Source organism: Chiloscyllium punctatum, chromosome 26, assembly GCF_047496795.1.
Source record: "Chiloscyllium punctatum isolate Juve2018m chromosome 26, sChiPun1.3, whole genome shotgun sequence".
Lineage (NCBI taxonomy): Eukaryota > Metazoa > Chordata > Chondrichthyes > Orectolobiformes > Hemiscylliidae > Chiloscyllium > Chiloscyllium punctatum.
This window is the reverse complement of record NC_092764.1, coordinates 67,353,864-67,380,447: the sequence shown is the minus strand read 5'-3', so window position 1 is coordinate 67,380,447 and position 26,584 is coordinate 67,353,864. Positions and strand designations below refer to the sequence as shown.

At 40.1% G+C, this 26,584-nt stretch overlaps 1 protein-coding gene across 5 annotated transcripts; it reads right to left on the bottom strand.

Moving 5' to 3' along the window:
- Window positions 1-661: 661 nt before the first annotated feature.
- On the bottom strand, window positions 662-22,466 carry LOC140453145 (natural cytotoxicity triggering receptor 3 ligand 1-like). Of its 5 annotated transcripts, none has more exons than XM_072547570.1 (7): window positions 22,193-22,466; window positions 21,387-21,456; window positions 11,274-11,574; window positions 8,415-8,844; window positions 6,322-6,621; window positions 4,227-4,334; window positions 662-2,385 (listed from the first exon to the last, which is right to left on the bottom strand). In XM_072547570.1, exons 4-7 carry the CDS (start codon window positions 8,716-8,718, stop codon window positions 2,357-2,359), a joined length of 741 nt encoding a protein of 246 aa, XP_072403671.1. In that variant the 5' UTR covers window positions 8,719-8,844; window positions 11,274-11,574; window positions 21,387-21,456; window positions 22,193-22,466; the 3' UTR covers window positions 662-2,356. The 5 variants fall into 5 exon arrangements, with proteins under 5 accessions (XP_072403671.1, XP_072403668.1, XP_072403670.1 ...); XM_072547567.1 differs by having other exon boundaries at window positions 8,415-8,735; XM_072547569.1 differs by having other exon boundaries at window positions 8,415-8,735; window positions 22,215-22,466.
- Window positions 22,467-26,584: the final 4,118 nt, after the last annotated feature.

Genomic DNA, 26,584 nt, shown 5'->3' with positions numbered 1-26,584 from the left:
AAAAGCTAAGGTGAAATATTAAAGTGATTATTTACAGTGGAAAATGGGGCTAAATGGCATAAGAAAACAAACCTTAACAGGAATTCAAAAATATTATGCCTTCATTCCAACAGACAATAGGTAAGTTTGTAAATGTATCTGTACTTACAAAACGTGGACTTAACAATAAATCAGCATCATGTGCCGGCAGGGGCGAACGTGTTGACAAACTGCTGATTTCAGATTGAATCAGAGGTGAACACATTTTTGAGGACAGGATATTTTTCCAACTCAGACAATGGAATTGCCAGAAGCAGCTCATAAGTTCTCAGAACATAAGATAACAGCTGGAGTAGCACGGGGGACAACATTGTGACTTTCCGGCTTCAAATAATTCGGACAGCTAAAATGGCTAATAAAGCTGGTCGACTTCCTCTAGTATTATGACATGTCGATCTGCTATTTACATGAATATTACTAAGCATTTCAATAGCCATGGAAATTAAACCAATGGACATAGAATGTGGCATTCACCACCTTTCATTCTCTAATCTTTTATTGTATCAAATGCAGCTTCAATCATCCAGTTGAACATGTTGACAATGACTCACATTTTACAGAGCGTGGCATTGGTGATGACACAAATCAATTTTTTAAATAGTTTGGAGGTGCCGGTCTTGGAATGGGGTGCACACCGTTAAAAATCACACAACACCAGGTTATAGTCCAATTGATTTATTTGGAAGCACTAGCTTTCGGAGCGCTGCTCTTTCATCAGGTGGTTGTGGAGTATAAGATCATAAGATATAGAATTTAGAGCAAAGGTTTCAGTGTGATGCAACTGAAATTATATGTTGAAAAACAGCCGAATTATTTGTAAAGTCTCTGATCTTTGAGAATGAGCATGTTGATTTCAGTTCTTTCATATGTAAATCCCAGAACCTTTTTTTTAGTTACATTTTCAAGTGAACTTTAACAATAGATGCCATGTCAGCTCAGATTGAAGGTGTAAGGTTAAAGTCTGTCTGTCTGTGTCCCAATGCTCAGACGGATTAAATAGTTAACTGGTTAATCTGTACAAAATTCACATGCAGAGCTTTCAAGTGTAAGTTTCCAAAGAAATAATAAAAAGCTAGACCAATAAAATATTTTATATTGAACATTGTGCAAGAAAAATAACTGAATGAAATGCCAACTCACATCTCAAATAAGTTGGCAGAGCTTTAATTCCATAAAATACAAAAACTGGTTTTTCAGATGAACCACAAACTAATGAGTGTCTCCTTTGAACCAAACAATATAGACCACCATACTTTGAGTAGAATCTGCTTTCAATTGTAATTCTTCAAACACAGCAATGCACACAATCTTACATGTATTCATGCAGTTTTTGAGCAAAATAAGATTAATTCTGCAAGTACCTCACAAACTTCTATGTATGTGCTTGCATGTAGGTGTGTGTTTGTGGGGGCTGTGAGTGTTTGTGAGACAGTGTGTCTGTGCGTGTGCTGTGTGATTTTTAACTTTTAACTGTTAGTTTAAGAAGCTCAGTTCAAACACATAAGCTTAGACTGTAACAAAATTACTTTATGGTGGAAAAAGGGAGCATAGGAAGGAAATCACTTTGAAAGCTACAACTTTACTTTATATTAGTTGACACTATTAGAACCTATTGGGTGCTTTCAAAAGATCACAATTCAAGCAACGACATGATCTAAATACATGAAAATTGCATTTAAGGACTGTCATCACTATGATGAATGTAACTGTAAAGATGATGTTCACCATTTTTGACATGCAAAGGTAGATGAAAAATAAAACTGATTAACTGATTAATCTGCACTAACTTCATAGCAGAGCTATATAAGTGTAAGTTTCCAAAGAAATAATAAAAAGAAGCTAGAGCAATAAAATTGTGCAAGAAAAATAACTGAATTAATTGCCAATTCACATCTGCAAATAAGATGACAGAGCTTTAATTCCATAAAATATAAAAATTGGTTTTTCAGATGAACCACAAACTAATGAGTGTCTCCTTTGATCCAAACAATATAGACCACTATACTTTAAGAAGAATCTGCTTTCAGTTGTAATTGTTCAAACACAGCAATGCACACAGGAAACTGCACTCACAATTTTATGGAAATCGAAACCAAATGAAATCTCATACAGTTACAGCAAGATTTGAAACAACAAAAGGTAAGTTTGATGTACATTGTTTAAATTGGTTTTAAATGTTTTATTACTTCACATTGGTACATTCTTTTTTCTGACTGAGGTTGACATATTTTGTGCACAAATCCATTTCTTTCACTGTTATGTGTTGCTGCACTGTCATAGTTTGTTCTCAACTTTTGTTTCCGCAGATCAACTTGTTCTATTTTTCCACATATGTATTATTACTTCCTGCACAGATTGCATAAACAAAAATAATTAAAGTTCACAAGGGTTGGATTTAATTCTAAATCAGTCAATGCCTAACAACTTTTAATGCTGTACTGATGAATATTACATATTGATGAAATTAACTTCCCATTTTATGTTCGAAGTTGTGCAAACAAGGAAAGTAAAATAATTGCCCTTGGATTTCTGGCTTAATTATTTCAGGAAAGCACACAGAGAACACCAGGATTAATGAATTTCTATTTGTAAGAGAAGACCCTTAATTCCTTTGGCAGCACTTACTTTTGGAACGACCAAGTCACTTCATGCAAATCTACCACTATCTGCCAGTAACACCACATGGTCTTTTTTCACAACGTCTATTGTATTTAGCTGATTAGATCATTATGCAGATATTCTTTTTTTTATCTGTCAGACTGATCAAAACAACATGTTGGAAGGTACAATGTTTGGAACCACCAAGGATCAGACAATGTTGAGGTATCAGGACAGGTAGATGAAGTGGTTAAGAAGGTATACAGGATACTTGCCAATATTAGCTGCGTCGTGGAGTTTAAGAACAGGGAAGCTGTGCTGAACGTATATTAAATGATGGTTTGGTCACAGCTAGAGTATTATGTGCAGTTCTGGAATCCACATAATAGGAAGGATAAGCTAGCACTGGAGAAAGTGCAGAGGGACCTTATTATGATGCTGTAAGGTCAGGATAGTTTCAGTTATGAAGAGAAATTGGAAATACTGTGATTGATTTCCTTCAAGCAGCGTAGATTGAGTGGGGAGATGTTAGTGATGGATAAAACTTCCCCTTGATGGAGTGGTCAATGACCATGTGGACATAGATTTAACATAAAGGGCAGAATGTTTTGAGCAGATGTGAGGAGAATCTTTTTGCATATAAATAACACTTGAAGTGGTCAAATGTTCATGTCATTCTGCAAAGCCATCAGAAAAAAAATCAAAACTACCACTCTGCTGAGGGCAGGGCAATATATGGAGTCTAGAAGGATCTCAGTAAGGACTTTGATAAGGCTCCATATGGTCAGCTGCGACGGAAGGTTGGATCACAGGGCAAGCTGACAAACTGAAAACAAAATTGGCCTCAGGGTAGGAAGCAGAGGGTGATTGTGGAAGGATGATTGTCGGATTGGAGGCCTGTGACTAGTGGAATGCCTCGGGGTTGCTGCTGGGCCCACTACTGTTTGTGATCTAGATCAATGATTTGGATGAGAATGTACAAGGCATGATTGGAAAGTTTACTGACAACACAGTATCATGGATACTGAGAAAGGTTATCAGAAATTGCAGCAGGACCTTGATCAGCTGGGGAAGTGGGGTTTAATCTAGATAGGTATGAGGTCTTGCATTTTGGAGAGGCAAATCAAGGTAAGAGTTTTTTGGTGAATGGTAAGACTTAAGGAGTGTAGTGGGATATTGAAGTTCAGATTCACAGTTCTCATGAAAGTGAAGTCAAGGGTAGTGGACAAGGGTCTGCATGGACAAGTTTGGGCCAAAGGACTGTTATAGGACTCTACAGTTCTATGACTCAACAAAATCTACTGGCAACCTTAGAGAAAAAAAAATGTAAAGTCAGAACTATTTCAGAGTAAGATGTTCTGGAGGCAAATGAATGAAATGAATAAACCAGATTGGCTGCTGTAAAAATCTTGCATCCTTGCTCAGCATTGGATATGTTGAAATTTGCTAAACATCCATTTTAATTTACATTTTGCTAGATATTCTGCTCTGCATCCTCAATATCTCTGGCAATCCAATATTCACAGTATACCAATGGTGGGTTAGTAAGTTTAGACGAAAAGCAGAAAATGATGGTCTGTAAGCATTACCTTTCACTTTAAGATGTTTGACATAATCAGCAATGATAAGTGTCAGAGCGAGAATCATGAAGAAACCTAATATAAATTGAGGAATCAAAGGAATGTTGAACCTGTGGACTAAAATATAGGATTTAGAGTAGTCATTGAATTATTATAGATAGCATGCCCTAACTAAAATTCTTTGAAACAAACAAATCAATATTCAATAAACACTTGAAATAAATTGTTCCATAATTTCAGAATCACTACTTGCAAAGTGACAAGCATCATGAATATTAGCCTGGAGTCCATAGCTAAACAATTGTTCTGTGGATTGTATTCCTTACTTTAAACTGGAAAAAATCCTTACAAATTTTAAGGATGTTTCATAACAAAAAATTCTGCATGAACACAAATTCTTGATGGAAATTGATCTACTTTCAACTGAGCTAAGTAAAATATAATTGGAGAGCAAAGTGCAATAAATCATTAATTCAATCTCTTGCAAAAGAGCAACATGCCATTGGGTAGCATGGTGGTTCAGTAGTTAGCACTGCTGCCTCATAGCACCAGGGACCTGAGTTCAATTCCCACCTTGGGCAACTGTCTGTGTGGCATTTACATACTCTCCCTGTGTCTGCGTGGGCTTCCTCCCACAGTACAAAGATGTGCAGGTTAGGTGAATTTGCTATGCTAAATTACCCGTAGTGTTGGGGGGTGGAGGGTCGATGTGGACTCGTTGGGCGGAAGGGCCTGTTTCCACACGGTAGGTAATCTGATTTGAAGTTTATCTCTTACATTGCTAATATGATAAATCTCCAGATTAATTTGAACAACACAGCTGCAGAACAATTAATTTTATATGTGAAATATTTTGAAAGTGTCATAATCTACATAGAATTTGTGGAGTTAGCAGATCTTAAAGTCACTTGCACAATCAATACATCCATCACAAAACATTGTTCATGAAGGGATTTTAATAATTAATTGATTTCATCTGAATACATTAGATTGGAGATTTGAAGGATGTTTCTTTATTTAGGGTAGAGGGCAATTAGCCCAGATAAAATGATTTTTCAAAACAAAAGCATCAAAATGACAGTCATGTTAATTAACAACAAGCAAAAAAGTAGGAGCATTATGTGCATTACCATGAATACAATAAAGTTGAAGGTAAAATCATAGTGAAATTACAGTTGTGGTATGTAAGGAGTATTTTTAATCATGGTATGATGACCATCCTTTTGCATTGGAGGATAATAATCAAATGCCAACATTGAACTGTATTTCCAAGGTGTAAAGATACTTTTCAGATGTGCAAGTACCAAAAAAGAGACTTGCCCATAGATTTTTGCATGTATGTACAGTAAAATGACAATAAATGTATAATTAAGAAAATACATGGTTATAATTATTGCCAAAGGTGAATGGTTAAAGTAAATCTTCATAGTTAGAAGTAAGGAGAAAATGAGGACTGCAGATGCTGGAGATCAGAGCTGAAAAATGTGTTGCTGGAATCGCGCAACAGGTCAGGCAGCATCCAAGGAGCAGGAGAATCGACGTTTCGGGCATAAGCCCTTCTTCAGGTAAGAAGTAAGCTAAAACATTGGCTAAAGAGCATAAGTAAGCTACTATAGTAAGAAACCCTCTCGCAAAATCTACAATTCAGAGAATTCGGGAGTCGCTGAAGAAGGAAGTCTTGATTGAGAGGCAAACGACTATAAATGTTTCCGTAAAGATGATTTTAAAGTCATAGATCCATGGGCAGTTAGAGAATGAATGATTTTCTGACCGTATTTTTGATGCAGACATACATGCTGCATTAGACACCATAGTTTTCACTAGACATTCAGAAATTTCCAACGATAAAAAAAAGAAACCGAAAAATCATAATCTGTTGCGAGCTAGTTTCATATCACACAATATTACCTACACCACTTGCTCCAAGCCTACCTTTCTTATGCAGATCGGAAATGTGTAATTGCAAGGATTAAAAAAATGGTGACATACGGTTAAATGTTTTAAAAATGACGGGAAGCCATGGACGGGTTTGAAAGGAGGCGCTTGCCATTCAATAACATGTTTGTTAGCATCCTGTAAAAATAAATCACAAATAAAGGCTCACCTTTCCGATTTGAGACAAAGAAGGTGCTGCGGACTGGAATCGGAAGCATGCGGTGAATGACCTGACAGATAACATTGTGGGCAGCACGGGTGACTTCCATGTAGCTGGTAAGTTCATAAAGTCCTTTGGAATTCAAGTGCTTCAGAGCCATTATCCCATTGGTAACATGAACGCCATCCTTGTACCAAGTTAGATTAATACTGTCTGGGTAAAAAGCAGCCGTTTTGCACAAGACAATTAAAGTTCCGGGAACACTGCTCTTTGGTGATTTGGAGATAATTTTCAATGGAATTGGAGGAACTGCAAAATAAAAACCGCAAAAGAAAATAACATCAGAAGCAGCCATCTGGCAATGTCTAGACGTTTCTTTTCACAGTGAAACACTGTAAAGACTGGGCGCTGGTAATTCAGTTGCACAGGCGACAGCTCCCCCTTATAATCTGCATCGGGGTTGCCTTTAAATTAAGCGTAAATTTGGACTAAACCCCTCACAGAATAACTGAGAAAAAAATGACAAAGTCAGCGAACGTGCATCTCTTGAAAGTAATTAGGTTACCATGGAAATTAACAGCCTCGAGTCTAAGCCACGAAATATTTACTTGCGCATTTATGTATTAAATTAGATTTAGGAAACAAGGCAGAATTAAGGGAAAAGGGTAACGGAGGGCGGAAATGCAATTAACACGATTTGCATTGTTTTATTATTTTTGAGAAAATAAGAATAATGAAATACTGAAGGAATGAGCCCCAATGTTATGTTTTTCTGTGCACCAGAAGGTGTCTGGTAAATCTGCTCTCAGTGCTGCCTCACATAGAGGCCCGGGTTGCATTCCGCCCACGTGTGTCTCTAAGGAGTTTGCACATTCTGCCCACATTGCGTCCCTCCAGCTGCTCGGTTTCCTCCCCAGTCCAAAGACGGGCAGATTCGGCGGATTGGCAGTGACCTGCAGGATGGTTGGACTAGCCATGGTAAAAACGTAAGGGTGGGGATGGGTCTTTGTAGGGACGCTCATTGGAAGGTGGGTACATACGCGATGGGCTGAATGGCCTGCACTGTAGGTATTCCATGATTCTAAAACTCATCACAAGGCAGACAACAGCCTTACATTGGAATCTCAAATCCTGATTGTAGTTGAGCGAATTTAGTGGGCAACTTTGAGGTCACTACAACAACAAATAAACAAACACCGCCCCCCGAATTATTTAAATGGCAAGTGTCTCGATGAGGGGATGTGAATTGCGAGATCGAATCCTTGATTCCTCATTTCATCTTCGTGTGCCGATTTTATAAATTATTCTCCAATATCCAAAACCTGGTGTTACCGTGCATCATAATCATCATCTGCACAGCGAAACCCAACTCGAAGTGGTAAAGATTCATAGGAGCCTTCTGGATTGATAAAGGGAGACACAAATTAATGTTTTGCTTCAATACACTGGGAATACCATTTCCAAAGGTTGGTGAAAGTAATATTTGATTTTCACCGGACGCATTACTATAGTATGCTTGGCTCAGGAATAATATTTTATACTTAATTAGATATTTCTTCACATTCGAATCTCAGATGGGTAGTGCTTTTCATGAAGCATTAAGAGAGCAATTTCTGTGAATTCACATCTATCCTTCAGCATGGTCTTGAGCGATAGTGGAAAAGGGGTGAAAACAGTCGCTCATTATCCGACACTTCTCGTGGTACATTCGTGTTCTTGAGTGGAAATATATATCAGAAGGACACTTTCAATTTGTGATAACAGTGTCTACAATTTAAGGTAATAGCAGGGTTTATCGCCACCGCTTCATCAATTGGGAGATGAAAGGGATTACATTTCAGTTCTCGGTCAGTTTCTAGCTCAGTCAAAACGGTGTTTAATTTAAGAGATTATATCAGACGAATCTCCTGTTACACGTTTCTTGCGTGTGTCCTTTTTGTTATTCAGTGCATCATTTTCCATGACAGTGGATTTATTCAATATAATTCAGACCGGAAAGCAGACACCAATGTTCATGGATCATCTCATTTAAAATAAACGCTTAGTATTGGACTGTGAGCTGTTGATATCATGTGAAATAATTTGCTACACATTGCACTTACCACAGATAACAAGCCTTGACCCAGTTCCATTTACAGTGGGGCTATTGGGATGTTTTACTCCACAGTAATAGACTCCAGAGTCATCGGCCTTGACGTTTAAGAGTTGCAGAGAGGCTCCACCTTTTTTCAAAGGGAGAAATCGTTTCCTGCCGTCAGATCCTGACTGCAGAAGTTCGGTATCGCCGAGTTTCCACCAACTGATAGTCACATTGGATTGATCGCGAAAAAGAGGGAATGCGCAGTAAAAGGTAAAGCTTTCACCTTCGACAGCGTATGCACTTTCGGGGGTTTGAGACACTTTCATCTGACCATTTGCGACAGCTGTTTGGCACAAAATGGAAACGCCAAATCGGTATATTACATAGCACCAAAGGCAAGGTTGAAATAAAAATGGACAAATCTCGAGCGGGATAGAATGAGAAATGTATACCTGCAGAAACAATGACAAAAATATTTACAATTGGAGACAACACAATGCCGGATACTATTCTGAACAATCAAAATATCAAATCTCAGTCAGGAACGACAGAGCGTATCTTGCTTGGAAATATCACACGGAAGGAACTGCCCAAAGTGATTTCATCTGCTGGATGCCAGCTCGTGACAAAAATTACCAACGGCGGGATGGCAAACCCATCTCAACGTACACCGTCAGCATATTTGAATAATGCATGCATTGAGGCCAAGCTTTGTTATTGCATTGATCAATCTGATTTCCGACCAAGAGTCATAGAGATGTACTGCACGGAGACAGTTCAACTGACTATGCCGACCAGATACCCGAAATTCATCCAGTCCCATTGGCCCAGTAGACAGTTCCTATTCATATAGCTGTCCAGATGCCTTTCAAGTGTTACAGTTGTGCCAACTTCCACCACTCCCTTGGCAGTTTATTCCATACATGTACCACCCTCTACATTAAAACGTTGCCCCTTAGGTCCTATTTAAATCTTTCCTCTCTCATCTTAAACCTATGCCCTCTAGTTTTGGACTCCCCCATTTTAGGGAATAGGCCTTGCCTATTTACTCTATCCTTGCCCCTCGTGATTTTGTGAGTTTCTGTAAGGTCCCCCTCAGTCTCCAATGCTCCACTGAAAACAGCCCCAGCTTATTCAGCCTCTTCCAATAGCTCAAACTCTCTAACCCTGGCAACACTCTTTAAATCTTTTCTGAACCCTTTCATGTTTCACAATACCCTTCTGATAGGAGGGAGACCAGAACTGCACGCAGTATTCCAAAAGTGGCCTAACCAATGTCCTGCACAGCCGCAACATGACCTCTCCAACTCCTACACTCAATGCTCTAACCAATGAAGGAAAGCATACCAAACGCCTTCTTCACTATCCTATATACCTGCGACTGCATTATTTTGAAAACCTATCTAAATTTTCTGGGGCTGCATGTTTTGAAGGACTGCCAAGTATGTTCTTCATCTTATTGCACCCAATTCAATTGTTGCTTTAATATGCAGAATTATTAAACATTATGTATGATAATAATAAAGTATTCATATTGCAACTTTAAGAAGTGATACTAACACTGAGCTGTATTCAAAGAGGCCATGCTTGCATTTATCAATATAACTTTACATCATTTCAACAATAAATTATGTTTTAAACTTTCTTCAAGATTGCTTACTATATTTTGTGAGTCAGTTAGATTGATTATGCACTGAACACTATCATGGAAAGGAATAATTATTTCTGGCATGTTGCAATACTATTCTCAAAATGGAACTGCAAAGGTTAGTAAGTTTGAAGATGACAGCAAAATTGCAAAGAAGGTTACCTCAGAGTACAGTGGGATCTTGATCAGATGGGCCAATGGGCCGATAAGTGACAGATGGAGTTTAATTTAGATAAATGTAAGCTGTTACATTTTGGAAGGGCGAATCCAGGCAGGCCTTGTAATGGTAAGGTCTTGCTTAGTGTTGCTGAACAAAGAGACTTTGAAGTGTAGGTTTGTAGTTTCTTGAAAATGGAATCTCAGGTAGAAAGGATAGTGAAGAGGCATTTGGCATGTTTTCCTTTTTTGGTCAGAGCATTGAGTATAGGAGTTGGGAGGTCATGGGTTGGCCACTTTTGGAATATTGTGTGCAGTTCTGGTCTCCCCCTATCAGAATGATGTTGTGAAAATTGAAAGGGTTTAGAAGATATTTACAAGGATGCTGCCAGGGTTGGACAGTTTGAGCCAGAGGGAGAGGCTGAATAGGCTGGGGCTGTTTCAATGTTGTGTCGGAGGCTGAGGGGTACCCTTATAAAGGTTTATAAAATTGTGAGGGGCATGGATAGGGTAAATAGACAAGGTCTTTTCCCTGGAATGGGGGAGTCCAGAATTAGAGGGCATAGGTTTAGGGTGAGAGGGGAGAGATTTAAAAAGGACCTAAGGGGTAGCTTTTTCATGCAGAGTGTGGTGCATGTATGGAATGAGCTGCCAAATGAAGTGGTGGAGGCTTGAACAATTGCAGTATTTAAAAGGCTTCTGGATGGGTATATGAATGGGTCAGATTTAGAGGGATATGTGCCAAGTGCTGGCAAATGGGATTAGATTAGTTTAGGATATCTGCTCGGCATGGATGAGTTGGACCGAAGGGTCTGTGTCTGTGCTGTACATCTCTATGACTCTAAGAGCAGAATTCCGGCCCTCAGTTGGTACCAATCTTGCCGAATCATAACAGCGATGCACCGCAGCCCAGTTTTCCAAAGAAAATTGGTGCAAAATAAATTTTAAAAATTGAATTAATCCACATTATTGTCTAATTAAAAATTGAAATGTTATTGTTTTGAGATTTAACCTGTTCTGCTGTAAATATGTATTCATCGGATATTCTTTTCAATTTGTTAACAATTTTATCTGTACCTTTGTTGCTGGAAGAAATAAGTTGATAGGTGGCGGTCATTTCAATGGTGAGGTGAGATGGTTTGCAGGTGTAGAAAGTTCCATCTTTCACAGCTTCTTTTTCTTCCAAAGTACTGGAACACTCAAACAAACTCTCTGCATTTAGCTTTAGAACTGTGTTTATCCCAATGTCAACATCCACAACATTCTTGTACCAACGGATATTTATATTCCTGGGATACACTTCCGCAAATGAGGACCAGATAAGTCAATGCATTACGTTCAGTTTTGTGGCAATCAATATGCAGTTGGCTTGGGGGAACTGTGGAAAAAAAAGTGACAGAAGAGATGTAAACTTGGCGAGAATGTTGAAAACTATTCACTTTCTGATAAATCAATGTCAATGTGACATGAAAATTTAACACATATCAAATGACATAGTAATTTATAAATGGGTTAAAGGAGACGCCAATTCAAAGGTTTTTCTTTCACACCATCAGGAGTAGGACTCAAGGAAGTAGAGATGATAATTGGACACTGGTGCACACAACATTAAAGTACACTAGATAGTATTTATATCTGTTAGCTTAAGGGTGGCATGGTGGCTCAGTGGTTAGCGCTACTACCTCACAGTGCCAGGGACCTGAGTTCAATTCCCACCTCAGGCACCTGTCTGTGTAGAGTTTGCACATTCTCCCTGTGTCTGCATGGGTTTCCTCCCACTGTGCAAGTAGGTGAATTGGCCATGCTAAATTGCCCATAGTGTTAGGAGGAAATGGGTCTGGGAAGATTGGAGTTGGGCTGAAGGGCCTGTTTCCACACTGTAGGGAATCTAATCTTAAATTATATATCGTTTGTGATTTATTTTAGTGTTTAATCTACGTGGAGAACAGAGAAGGCATAACTAACATTTCACAAGAATATAAAATATATGTGGTTAATTAAAAGGTTTTAAAAAAAATTAATGAGACCCTGGGAAACTATATAATAATATCTTCAGTAATAATGATGGAAATGGTTAGTGCACGGTGTTCACAACAGAATACGTCAATTCGTGGGCAATAGGAAGTAAAAGGATGTAATATAAGTGTCATTATGGAGACGTGGCTGCAGTATGACCAAAAAGAGAAGCTGAATATGACATTTAGGTGGAACAGGCCAAAAAAAAGGAACACTCTTGAGTTGGGCGAATGATAAGTGATGGACTCAGAATATTAGTGAGAGAGGGTATAGAAAGAGCAAGAATTGATAATAGATGTGTAGAAACTTATATAACTTGCAGCACAAATTTAAGGTGTGATTTAATTCAGAAGTGCTTGTAGACGTGGAAGCTGTAATCAATGAATGACTTAAGAAAATGTATGTATTCTTTTGAGTCAAAAATACTCAGTAGAAGAAGTGAGAGAAGCAGGGCTAACAATGAACATTAAAAGCAATAGGATCATATCTCATCAAAGGAAGAAACTTATAAAGTTGTCAAGTAAAGTTGCAAGTCTGAAGGTTGAGAGGCTTTCAGAGTTTGGCAAAGGAGGACAAAGATATTTATAAAGGATTTGAAATTAGAATGTGAACTTGAAATTAGAAGAAACATAAAAATGGTCAGTATAACCTTTTTGAGGTATTGAAAAAGGAAGGATTAGCTGGAACAATTGTTGGCCCATTACAGGAATAATTTTGAAAAGACGAATCACGGAAATTTGTCTGTTTTAGCAGAGAGTCACAGGCATGTGCAGCACGGAAGCAGACCCTTCGGTGCAACATGTCCATGCCGACCAGATATCTGAAATTAATCTAGTTCCATTTGCCGGCACTTGGCCCATATCCCTCTGAACACTTCCTACTCATGTACCCATCCAGATGCCTTTTGAATGTTGTAATTGTGCCAGCCTCCACCATTTCCCCTATCACCCTAAACCTATGCCCTCTAGTTCTGGACTTGCCCAACCCAGGGAAAAGACCTTGTCAATTTGTCCTATCCATACTCCCCATGATTATATAAACCTCTATAAGGCCACCCCTCAGTTTCCGACGCTCCAGGGATATCAGCCCCAGCCTATTCATCCTCCCTTTATAGCTCAAACCCTCCAACCCTCGCAACATCCATGTAAACATTTTCTAAACCCTTTCAAGCTTCACAACATTCTTCCTATAGAAAGGAGACCAGAACTGCAAACAATATTCCAAAAGTGGCCTAACCAATGTCCTGTACAGCAGCAACATGACTTCCCAACTCCTATACTCAATGCTCTGGCCAATAAAGAAAAACATATCAAATGCCTTCTTCACTATCCTATCCAACCAAGGCTCCCAGCCTCGTTCCTGATGAAGGGCTTTTGCCTGAAATGTCGATTTTCCTGCTCCTCAGGTGCTGCCTGATCTGCTGTACTTTTCCAGCACCACTCTAATCTTGACTCTAATCTCCAGCATCTGCAGTACCCACCTCCACAAAATGTGTCCCAGTCAATACAATAGGAATTAAAATCATCCACCACAACAACTCCACATTTTTTACAGCTTTCCAAAATCTGTCCACATATTCTGTACTCTACCTATCGCTGGCTGTTGGGAGGCTGTATCATACGCCTAGCATTGTGATTTCACCTTTCCTATTCCTGACTTCTACCCATAGTGCCTTACTGCATGAGTTCTCTTATGTATCCTCCCTCAGTACAGCTGTGAGATACTCTTTACCAGGAATGTAACTCCCCCAACCCCTTTTACATCCCTTTCTGTCATACCTGAAATATCTGAATCTTGGGACATTCAGTTGCCAGTCCTGTCCCTCTTTCAGCCAAGTCTCTGTAATCACAATAACGTCATCGTACCAAGTACTAACCAATGCTCTGTGTTCATCTACCTTGCTAATTATATTTCGTGCATTGAAACACATGCATTTCAGACCACTTCCCTGCTCTTTCCAACAGCATTTTCCTGCTGTTTCCAAAACTCTGTGATATATATCAGTCAGTGGGTTCCATTGATTTGTTATTTTTTAGTCCCAATAAATTGGCAAATCCTTTTTTTCAGTAATTTTAATGTATTTACTTAGTTCCTCATTCTCACTTGTCCATTGGATTGTTCTTATTCCTGGGAGTTCCTTTGTGGATGCTAACACTTAGCTTCTCTGCCTTTCCATATTTCCTAATATGCTTCCCATTTGAGGCTGCAGGCACCTTGTCTTTCATTTGTCTTTCCACTCGTGTTCAGTGATAACTGCCAATACATCAGTACACAGCTCAATTCCCAACTCTGGCACTATCTAACTGGTACATGGGATCTGTGTTTCAAGATGATAGGCCAGTCTCTGGATGGGTTAAGAAGCATCCACAGACTAGGAAGAAAGACAGCACTCATGGTGAGCAGGGATTATTTTGCTCATTGATTAAGCTATTGCATGCCACCTGGAATCTTCACCAGCTCTTCACTCAACTGCAGTTGCATGTGGAAGATCTGTTGTCTTACTGTTGACTCTGTAGACATGAAACAGACAGCTTGTGGCACAACATCAACCCAACCTCCCATTGAGCTTTGGTGACCACAGCAGCCACAAGTTGTGTGGGTTGCTTATGCTATGGTAATCTCAGCAGGCTTTGATTCAAGGAGATACCCACTGATATAATAGAATATTTTCTCGTGCAGAGCTGACCCTCTAAAGTCCCCTCTTTCTCCTTAAGTAGAGATAATTGCACTTTGCAACTAGTAGCTTGAGTCAAAAGGCGGATCAAAGCACCTCATATTTTCAGGCACATGCTTCAAAATTGGCTGAGAAGTAGATCTATTTATGTGGAGTTAATAACACAGAGGCAATTCCTTATGGTTGTTGTGTCACCATAATCTTACCAGACCATAGGGGCTGCTCTTTTATTAGAGAGAAGCAACTGGTGGTGATTTAACCGGATGACCGCCAGACCTCAGGCAAGGGAAGAGAGGTTGAGAAGGAGAGTCATTTGTGGTAACCTCAAACCAATGATGGGAATTGAACCCACACTGTTGGCATCACATTACTATGTCAAGCAATGATCCAGCCAACTGAGCTAGACCTGGCTCCATTTTACCTGCCTGTGAGTACTCTCAGGGCCCTTGAGGAACATATGCAGAATGTTATCAGTGGACAGCAGGGCAACTTTTTGCTGCATTTTTCATGTGACAATAAATTTGTATTTTATTATAGTCTATTCCTTTTATCATGCTTGCAGGCATCTCCATTGTGAAATGGCTGTCTTAAATATTATCTACACCTCATCTAATGTACTGTACCTCTCCTAAAATGTGACACCCAGATCTCAATGCAGCTGACCCTGTTATACATGTTTAACTATATTCCCTTTATATGTACTATTTTTTAAATAGTGGTTCAGGTGAGTATTTTCAACAGTAAATTACCTACAGTATGAAAACAGTTCCTTTGGCCCAACAAGTCCACACTGACCCTTCAAAGAGTAACCCACCCAGACCCATTTCCCTCTGACTAATGCACCTAGTGCTATGGGCAAGTTCCCTGATCTGCACATGTTTGGATTGTGAGAGGAAACCCATGCAGACATGGGGAGAATGTACAAACTCCACACAGTCACCCAAGGCAGGGACTGAACCCAGGTCCATAGCACCATGAGGGAGCATTGCTAACCACTGAGCCACTATGCCATCCACAATGCAGAACATATGGTACTGTGCACTAGTTCCTTGGCCATGAATAAGGAAGAATAAGGAAGATGCTGAATCCATCTGAGCTGAGGAGGAATTGCTTCACCGGTGTGTGCTGCTAGTTTCTTGTTATTCATTTAGAATTGGTGATTGAGTGATTCATCTCAGCTTCTTCCTAAGGTTCCCAATTTACAATTGCCACTCTTCAACAAACATGAGTCACTCAATGTGTTATTTTATCTTGTCTTGTACAGAGGGTTCCTGGGTTGCTTATTCACAAATCCCTGAGGTGGCATGACAGGTTAACAGGATAGTTAAGAAGCAGACAGAATATTTGCTTCTCATTCAAGGCTTACATTATAAGAATAAGGAGGTTATAGAACAGAGAACATAGGAAAGTACAGAACAGAACAGGCCCTTTGGCCCACGATGTTGTGCCAAGATTTAATCCTAATGTAAAATATAATAACTTAACCCACGCACCCAATTCACTGCTATTCTTGTGCATGTCCAGCAGTCACTTAAATGTCCCCAGTGACTCTGCTTCCACCACCACAGCTGGCAATGCATTCCATGCATTCACAACTTTCTGTGAAAAGAACCTACCTCTGACGTCTCCTTTATACCTTCCTCCTAACAGCTTCAAACTATGACTCCTTGTACCAATCAATACTGCTCTGGGGAAAAGTCTCTGGCTATTGACTCTATCTATTCCACTCATTATCTTGTATACCTCTATCTATTCCACTCATTATCTTGTATAGCTCTGGCTTCTCCCACCCCTGGCAAAAGACTGTCTATTTATCCTATCCATGCCCCTCATGACTTTATAGACCTCTATAAGGTCAGATTATGAACAGCAGTAAATCTTAGGGGCAAGGTTCTGGCATCAACAGAGGATTGGCTGACTGGCAGAACAGAGTTGGGATAAAGAGGTCTTTTTCAGAAGGGCAGCTGGTGACTAGCAGAGTTCCAAGGGGATTCATGTTGGGACCACAGCTATTCATGTCAACAATCTGGATGGAAGAACTTAAGGTATTGTTGCTCACCTTGAAGATGACAGAAAGATAAGTGAAGGGACAGGCAATGCAGAGGAAGCAGCAAGACTGCGGAAGGTCTTGGACAAATTATAAGCGTGGGCACAGAAATGGCAGATGGAATACAATGTGTGAAGGGTCAGGTTATGCATTTGGATTGGAATACAGGCATAGGTGATTTTATAAAGAGGCAAAGACTTTGGAAATCTGAAGCACAAAGTAACTTGGGAGTCCTGGTTCAGGATTCTCCTCAGGTTAACAAGCAGGTTCAGATGGCAGGCAGGAAGGCAAATAGAATGTTGACATTCATTTCAAGAGGACTACAACACAACAGCAGAGAAAAAAAAACTGCTGAAGCTGTATAAGGCTTCGGTCAGACCGCATTTAGAATATTTTGGGTGGTTTTGGGCTCCGTATCTAAGGAAAGATGTCCTGGCCTTGGAGGGGTTCAGAGGTGATTTCCAAGGATGTTTGAACTGTACAAAACTTTGGTTAAGCAAACGCTGGGAGACTGTGTGCCATTCCAGTCACCACAATTTCATAAGGATGTGATTGCGTTGGAGGTGGTTCAAGGGAGATTCCCCATTGCCTATAATGCTGCACTTTATCAATGAAGAGAGGCTGGATAAGCTTAGGTTACTTTCTTTGGAGCAGAGAAGGTTGAAGGGGGAACTGACTGAGGTGTGTAAGATTATAAGAGGCATGGAACGGGTTGATAGAAAGCAGATATCACCTAAGTTGAAGAGTTAATAGTGAATGGACTTGATTTTAAGATAAATGGCTGGAGTTTTAGAAGGGAATTGAGGAAAGTATTTTTCACCTTGGGAATGTGGAATGCATTGTCTGGGAGGGTAGAAGTTGAAGGAAAGCTCATAACCATTAAAAAGCATGTGGATGAATACTTGAAATGTACTAACATCCAAATGCTGGAAGGTAGAATTCATGCAGATATGTCAGTGTAGACTCAGGGAAACAAAGGGCCACCTCTTTGCTGTATAACTCAATGACTTGATCAATTCTCCAGAAATGTCCAACTTTGAAAGGCGTAACAGCTGTTTTGTAGTGAACTAAATGGCACAGAGGTTGTTTCATGTGGGTATGAAGATCATTTGCAAGCTTTTAATTTTGATAGCTTACTTAAGAATTAATTTCTCCCTCACTTACTGTTTCATTTCGCAATACTGACAGAGTGCCAACCACTCGTTCCACTAGGAAGTGAGCATTTTAGCCCCTTGTTTGAGATAAATATTTTTTAAAAATATGTTCTTGGGCTCTGGGCATCCTTGTCAGGACAAGGATTTAGTGTCAATCATTAATAATCCGGGGGAAACTCAGAGTGAACTTCTTTGCTGTAGGTCAGGAGTTACATGTAGATTGGATCAGATCAGGATGGCAGACTTCCTTTCCTAAAGGACATCAGTAAATCAGATGGGTCTGTACAATAATTGACAACAGTGATGTTTGGGTTTGTTTGTTACTGCATGTGTTTATTTGATCTAAATTTCATCATCTTCCACAATGGGATTTGAACTCATTCCCCCCGGAATGTTTACCTGACGCTTGTAAATTATTAATCCACTGGCATGACCACAACACCACCATTTCCCCAAACTGAGCAATGCTGAAGCATTGATTTTGGTATTTTAGTATTGTTGCTAAGAATATGGTCTTAAGTCAATATTAATAATTAAACCACATCCCGTCATTACTTGGCTGAATAGTTAGGTGTAATTCCATGAGTATGAATATGTCAAGCTGCTAGTCAATTAGTCTGTGAGACCGCTCTCATGTCTTGTATTGTTTTGGTCACCTCGTCATGCAATATATTGAAAACTGTGTTCATCTCTGAGAGGAGGTGGTATGCAAAGTGCCACATTTTCCTTTTACAGAATATAAGTTAGAATGGACTTGGACTCGACCTTAAAGCTTGTAAACAAGGAGAGCTTTACAAGTTGGAATAATCAAGTGGTGCATGATAGTGACCACAATTTGGTTATGTCTACTTTAGCAATGCAAAGGGATAGGTTTATACCACAGGGCAAGAGGTATAGCTGGGGAAAGGCAGTTATGATGTGATTAGGCAAGATTTAGGATAGATAGGATGGGGAAGGAAACTGAAGGGATGGGCACAATTGAACTGTGGACCTTATTCAAGGAACAGCTACTGCGGGTCCTTGATAAGTGTGTACCTGTCAGGCAGGGAGGAAGGTGTCAAGCGCAGGATCCACTGTTTACTAAGGAAGTTGAATCTCTTGTCAAGAGGTAAAAGAAGGCTTATGTTAGGATGAGATGTGAAGGCTCATTTAGGGTGCTTGAGAGTTCCAAGTTACGCAGTAAAGACATAAATGAAGAGTTAAAAAGAGCCAGGATGGGACATGAGAAGCACTGGCAAGTCGGATCAAGGCTTTGTATGGGTATATCAGGAATAAAAGAATGACTAGAGTAAGAATAGGACCATTCAAGGATAGTAGTGGGAATCTGTGTGTGGAGTTAGAGGAGATAGGGGAAATACTAAACAAATAGTTTTCATTAGTATTCACACTAGTAAAAGACAATGTTGTTGAGGAGAATACTGAGATGCAGGCTACTGGACTAGATGAGATTGAGGTTCACAAGGAGGAGATATTAACAATTGTGGAAAGTGTAAAAATAGATAAATCTTTTCGGCTGGATGGGATTTTTCCTGGGATTCTCTGGGAAGCCAGGGAGGTGACCGCAGAGCCTTTGGCTTTGATCTTTCTGTCGTCATTGTCTACAGGAATAGTGCCAGTAGACTGGAGGATAGCAAATGTTGTTCCCTTGTGCAAGGGGAATAGAGACAATCCTGGTAATTATAGACAAGTGAGCCTTACTTCGGTTGTGGGCAAAGTGTTGGAAAAGGTTTTAAGAGATTGAATTTATAAACATCTAAAAAGAAATAAGTTGATTAGGGATAGCCAACACGGTTTTGTGAAGGGTAGGTCATGCCTTACAAAGCTTATTGAGTTCTTTTTGAAGGTGACTGAACAGGTAGATGAGGGTAAAGCAGTTGATGTGGTCTATATGGATTTCAATAAGTCATTTGATAAGGTTCCCAATGCTAAGCTATTGCACAAAATACAGAGGCACGGGATTGAGCAGTTTGAATCAGAAATTGGCTAGCTGAAAGAAAACAGAGGGTGGTGATTGATGGGAAATGTTCAACCTGGAATTCAGTTATTAGCAGTGTACTGCAAGGATATGTTTTGGGTCCACTACAGTTTGTCATTTTTACAAATGACCTGGATGAGGGCATGGAAGGCTGCATTAGTAAATTTGTGGATGATACTTACATTGGTAGAGTTGTGGATAGTGTAGAAGGATGTTGTAGGTCACAGAGGGACATAGATAAGCTGCAGAGCTGGGCTGAGAGGTGGCACATTGAGTTTAATGCAGCAAAGTGTGAGGTGATGCACTTTGGGAGGACCAATGGGAATGCAGTTTACTGGGCTAATGGTCAGATTCTTGTTAGTGTAGATGAGCAGAGAGATCTTAGTGTCCGTGTGTATAGTACCCTGAAGGTTGCCATCCAGGTTGACAGGGTTGTTAAGAAGGCAGATGGTGTGATGGCTTTTATGAATAGAGGGTTTGATTTTCTGAACCATGAGGTCATGCTGCAGCTGTACAGAACTCTGGTACAGCTTCACTTGAAGTGTTGCATACAGTTCTGGTCACTGCATTATAGGAAGGATTTGAAAGCTTTGCAAAGGGTTCAGAGGAGATTTACCAGGATGTTACCTGGTATGGAAGGAAGGTCTTATGAAGAAAGGCTGAGGGATATGAGGCATTTTTGTTGGAGAGAATAAGGTTCAGATGTGACTTAATTGAGACATATGAGATGACGAGAGGGTTAGATAAGGTGGACAGTGAAAGCCTTTTTCCTCAGATGGTGATGGCTAGCATGAGGGGGCATAGCTTTAAATTGAGGGGTAATAGGTATATGACAGATATCAGAGGTAATTTCTTTACTCAGAGAGTAGTAGGAGCATGGAATGCACTACCTGCAACAGTAGTTGACTCGCCAAATGTCAGGGCATTTAAATGGTTGTTGGATAGGCTATGGCCAAAAATGAAATGATGTAGCTTAGGTGGGCTTCAGATTGGTTCCACAGGTCGGCGCAATATCGAAGGATGAAGGGCCCATACTGCGCTATTATGTTCTATGTTTTCAATGGTACAATGCTATGTGAATTCTCACAGCAGTGAGATGGATCTTTGAGACAGAAAACGACCAGGAATCTTTGAGTTCGGGAAAACTTCCTGATGACAACCAACTGTTTCATCCATTTGCAATTTGATATGGATCTGTAATTGCAGAGCAGCTTGAGACACCCAGAACTGTAAAGAGAAATCATCTCCCACTTTGCATTCTTGCTGTGAAATTGAAAAGACAAAAGAAAACACAAAACCTAAATGAAACAAAACAAAAACATACCTTAGTTGATATATCAGCGAGCGAACTGAAGAAAGACTGTCAATCTGCTATTTTGGAGAAGACTGTCACTCTATAGACAAAGCATGTCATCATTGTAGCAAAAGCATTATAAGATAAAATGTAAAATACCCTTAAGATTTGGACAACGAATTTTAACAAATGGGCAATTCATCATAACAATCCTGAATTGGCATACTTAGAAATAATTTTGAAATAGTTTTATACACCATTGATTTCAATGTGCGGGATTTAAAATAAAATCCCATTCATTGTCTTCATAAACGGTGAACTACTTTATAAGTCAATTTGTGTTCAGGTCTGATATGAGCTGATAAACTTTCATTGTAAAACAGCTGTAACAGATGCAATGGACTATCGGTGGCAATTCTATCCAAGCTAAATCGATAGTATCATGGCTATCCCACCCCGCTCCCACTCTACTTTTTATATCAGGGCGGGATTGGCGTCCTATTTTACATATAAAACGTGACTCCAGATTCCTGGCTACAATAAACGAACCACCCTTTTCGAAAACAATTTCGAAGATTGGTTAGTTTTTTTTTATTGATCCTAAACATTATACATGGAACGTTCTTTATGGTTCCACTCTCTGAGTGGCTGGTCTGAATAGTCACTAATTAGTGGGATAAACTCAATGTCACCGGAGTACTTATCCAGAACTTCAGCCTCATGTTTCCGGGGCATAATCTCGAATCCCAATCGTGGTAGATGGAAAAACAAACTGGATCCAGTGAAGAGCTCTCTTATTGGCACAAACATAGTAAATGATCGCAGTGAAACACTACCTGATACAGTCATATCACTGACCGAACCTGCCATCCTGACCTGGTCGGCCTCGGTCTGCTTCAGAGCCACAGCAATGTGATTGAAGCTGAACTGGCCGCTGGACAATGAGGCCTGGGCAACAAATGCTGGCTGATATCAAGAAAACAGCAATTCCACAATCCTCTCTCGCCGATCACGCAAGGTGAGACTTTGTGGCTCTGTGTGAAATGGGCATAATACCTTTAAAAGGAAAATAAATCCATATTTACACAAGAAAAGTCTAAGCAAGGTCAATGGTTCTGTGACGGAACGTGAACCACAGGAACTAAATTCACAGCCAAGTGTTGTGCAACGTTTCCTTTTCAGCCCTGTATCCGATCAGGTGAACACATTATAGAGTTGACCTTACTTTTCGCCTGGGTGTTTCACACTAATGCTCGATTGGATGTTAGTAAGCCAATTTGTCATTTTTAATAAAGAAGTCCATAATGTATATTTGCATATATATATATTCTTGAGAATAAGCGTCTTGAGGGCCATTAGCAGGGAATTCTCTCACAGGGAATTTATCTGTTCAGCGTCATGGTCAGCTCAGCCGTTACCGCCGTCCTGGTGAACTTGGACAGCAGCATACTCCAAGTATAGCCGGTATACAATCATTTCCTGTGACACTCATAACACACTGGGTACCGGGGCTTTGCTGGGAAGCCCACAGCACAGGTAACACGCAGGTTAGATATGTGTGTCCTCTCGACAGTGCTTTCTAAGCGTTCTAACTTGCTGTATTCCTGATGTATTTCGAAGTCTTTCTTCAATTTCATAAAGCATAAAGCAAGCATATTTTTAATTTGGATTTCTGACTTCTGTCAGGTATTGATTTAGTCTTGCTATATCTTTCCTCCAAATAAATCGACTTTTTTTTGTTTGAAAAGAACACTCATCAAACAGCAGACAGGGAAACTGAAAGAAACACAATGCAATAGTCTGGGATTAACTGCACTCAAATTTGGTTCGAACTCAGAGAGTCTTCAAGTCACGGCGGGCTGTCAACAGATATACCCCGAACTTACACTGGTTATCAGAAAGCCAGGCATGAATCTGGTATTCTTTCTATATGACTAATGACTACTTTGATTAATGACTATTGCACTAAATACCATGGTTAGCTATAATGTGAATGATCTACAATCTGTAAGGCAATTACTATTCTTCCTCACTGGACCCGAAAGGTTAATTCTGATTTCTCTCCATAGATGCTGCCAGACCTGCTGAGATTTTCTAGCCATGTCTGTTCTTGTTTCTGATTTACAGCACCCACCCGGTGCTTACGGTTTTTATTGCCGGCTGCATTGCCAGGCGGGTCGCTGGTCATACTGACATGGCTTGGTTTAAAACAAACCTGGGGAACTGTCCTCCCTGCTGTTACTCAGATCCGAAATCCAACGTGGATATCTGGTTGCAGATTTAAGAACTGCACAGCTCAAGAAAGCGTCGACCATATTGCAATGCAAACCGGACAAGAATGCGAAGCTCTTTCACATCCATGGGTGAATGGGAATGCTCTCTGAAGTTAGGTGGTGGTTCGGTTATCTATTAGATTTCCTAAATTCTCAGGTGTGATTTCAACAGCAACCAGACCTAAAACATGGCCCTTTGGTACTCAAGGGGTTCTCTCTCAGTTAAGAACGGGTTTGTCCTCACTTCCAGAACACTGAATAATTGCGATATTATCGACCCTCTCCACAGATGAATGTAAGAACGAGGAGCAGGAGGAGGCCGTCCGGCCCTGCGAGCCTGCTCCGCCATTCAACAAGATCAGGGCTGATCTTTTCATGGCCTCAGCTCCACTTACCCACCTTAATCCTTAATTCCTTCATTGTTCAAAATAAAATCTATCTCAGCTTTAAAAACATTTACTGAAATAGCGTGAACGACTTCACAGGGCAGGGAATTCCATCGAGTCACAAGGCTCATGAGGAAGAAGTTCCTTCTCAACTCAGTCCGAAATCCGCTCCTTCTCATCTTGAGGCTGTGCCCTCTCGTCCTAGTTTCACCTGCCAGTGGAAACATCCTCTCTACGTCGATCTTATCTATTCCCTTCACAATTTTATGTGTTTCTATAAGATCCAACCTCATTCTTCTAAATTCTGATGAATATAATCCCAGTCTGCTCAGTCTCTCCTCATTAACCAACCCCCTCAACTACGGAATCAACCTAGTGAACCCCCTCTGCACCAACTCCAGGGCCAGAACATCCTTTCTCAAGTAAGGGGGAGACCAAAACTGCATGGTTTTGTACTCCATGTGTAGCGTTACTCGCACCCCATACAGCTGCAACATTACCTGTCTGCTTTTGAACTCAATGCCTTCAACAAAGAAAGACAAAATTACTTTTGCCTTCGTAATTACCTATTGGAGCTGCAGACCACCCTTCTGTGATTCATGCAAAAGGACACCCAGATCTCTCTGCACAGTAGCATGCTGCAACTGTTTACCATTCAAGTAATAGTCCTTTTTACTGTTACTCCAACTAAAATGGGTGACTTCACATTTCTTAACATTATATTCCATCTGCCAGATCTTTGCCCACTTACTCGATGTGTCTATATTCCTTTCCAAAGTTTCACAGTCCACTGCACACTTTGCTCTGCCACTCATCTTACAGTCATCTACAAACTTTAACCCACTACATGTGGTCCCCAACTCCAAATCATTTATATAAATTGTGAATAATTGCAGTCCCAACACTGATCCCTGAGGCACACCACTAGTTATTGATTGTCAATCAGAATAGCACCTATTTATCCCCACTCTTTGCATCCTGTTAGTCAACCAATCCTCTAAACATGCTAATACTTAACCCATAACACCATGCATCCTTATCTTATGTAGCAACCTTTTGTGTGGCACCTTGTCGAGGCCTTTTGGAAATCTAAGTACACCACATCTACTGGGTCCCAGTTCACCTTGCTCATAATGGCTTCATAGAATTCCAAAAGTTTAGTTAAGCATGACCTGACCCTCATGAACCCATGCTGCGTCTGCCCAATGGGACAATTTCTATCCAGATGTCTTGCTATTTCTTCATTGATAATAGACTAAAACATCTTTCCCATTACAGAAGTTAAGCTAACTGGTCTATAATTCCCCATCTTTTGTTTACCACCCTTTTTAAACAGCGGTGTCACATTTAGTGTTTTCCAATCTGCTGGGACTGCCCAGAGTCCAGAGAATTTTAGAAAATTACCAGTTCTGCACTTGCTTTTTCTTCCACAATCCTTTTTATTCCCGGGATGCATTCCATCAGCACCAGGAGACATGTCTATCCTTAGCTTCATTACCTTGCCTCACACTACCTCTTCCATGATAATGATTGCTCCAAGGTCCTCACCTACCTCTTCTCTTTGTCAATTACTGGCATGTTATTCATGTCTTCCACTGTGGAGTCTGAAACAAAATATTATTCAATGCCTCGGCCATTTCATTATGTCCCATCACCCAATGTACCTTCCCATCCTCTAAAGGACCAATGTTTACTTTAGCCACTCTTTTTCATTTTATATTTATATAGAAAATTTTGCCATCTGTCGTTATATTCTGAGCTGGGTTTTTTTCTCATGTTCCATCTTACTTTTTTTGTGGTTTTCTGTTGACCTTTAAAGCTTTCCCAATCTTCTAGTTTCCCACTGATCTTGGCCACTTTGTATGTCTTCTAATAAAATGTGATAGCCTCCCTTATTTTCTCAGACACCCTTGGCAGATTACCCCTTGTTTTGCAGTTCTTCCTTTTCACTTTTGCCGAGCACTTCAAAAAATTGCATTGAAAGTCCTCCACTGCTTGTCAACTGTCGCACCATAAAGTCATTGTTTCCATTCTACTTAAGCCAAATCTTCCCTGATCCTGTTGTAGCCTCCCTTGTTTAAGCACAGGACCCTAGTATTAGATTTTATCTTCTCACTCTCCATTGACTGTATATTATCAATTCAATCACACTATGATAGCTCCTTCCAAGAGGATCCTTAACTGTGAGGCCATTAATTATTCCTGTCTCATTGTACAGAACCAGATCTAGGATAACTTGCTTCATTGTCAGCTCCATTACATATTGTTCAAGGAAACTATGGGGATACACTCATTCAACTCTTCCTCAAGGACACCCTGACTGGGTTGGTTCAAACAATAGACATGTCGATTAAAATCCCATGCCATTGCTTTACCATTTTTACAGGCATTAGTTATTTCTACGTTTATAGGTGAAGAAAACAGTTAAATTAACCTGGCTTATGTTACCTTTCATGGTAAAGACAACACTTTAGTTTCTCTTTCACAACTCCCCGCCCGGATTTACAGCAAGAGATTCTCCACTTGCCGGCAGAAGCCGTGTGACATCACGGCCAGTTCCGAAACGATA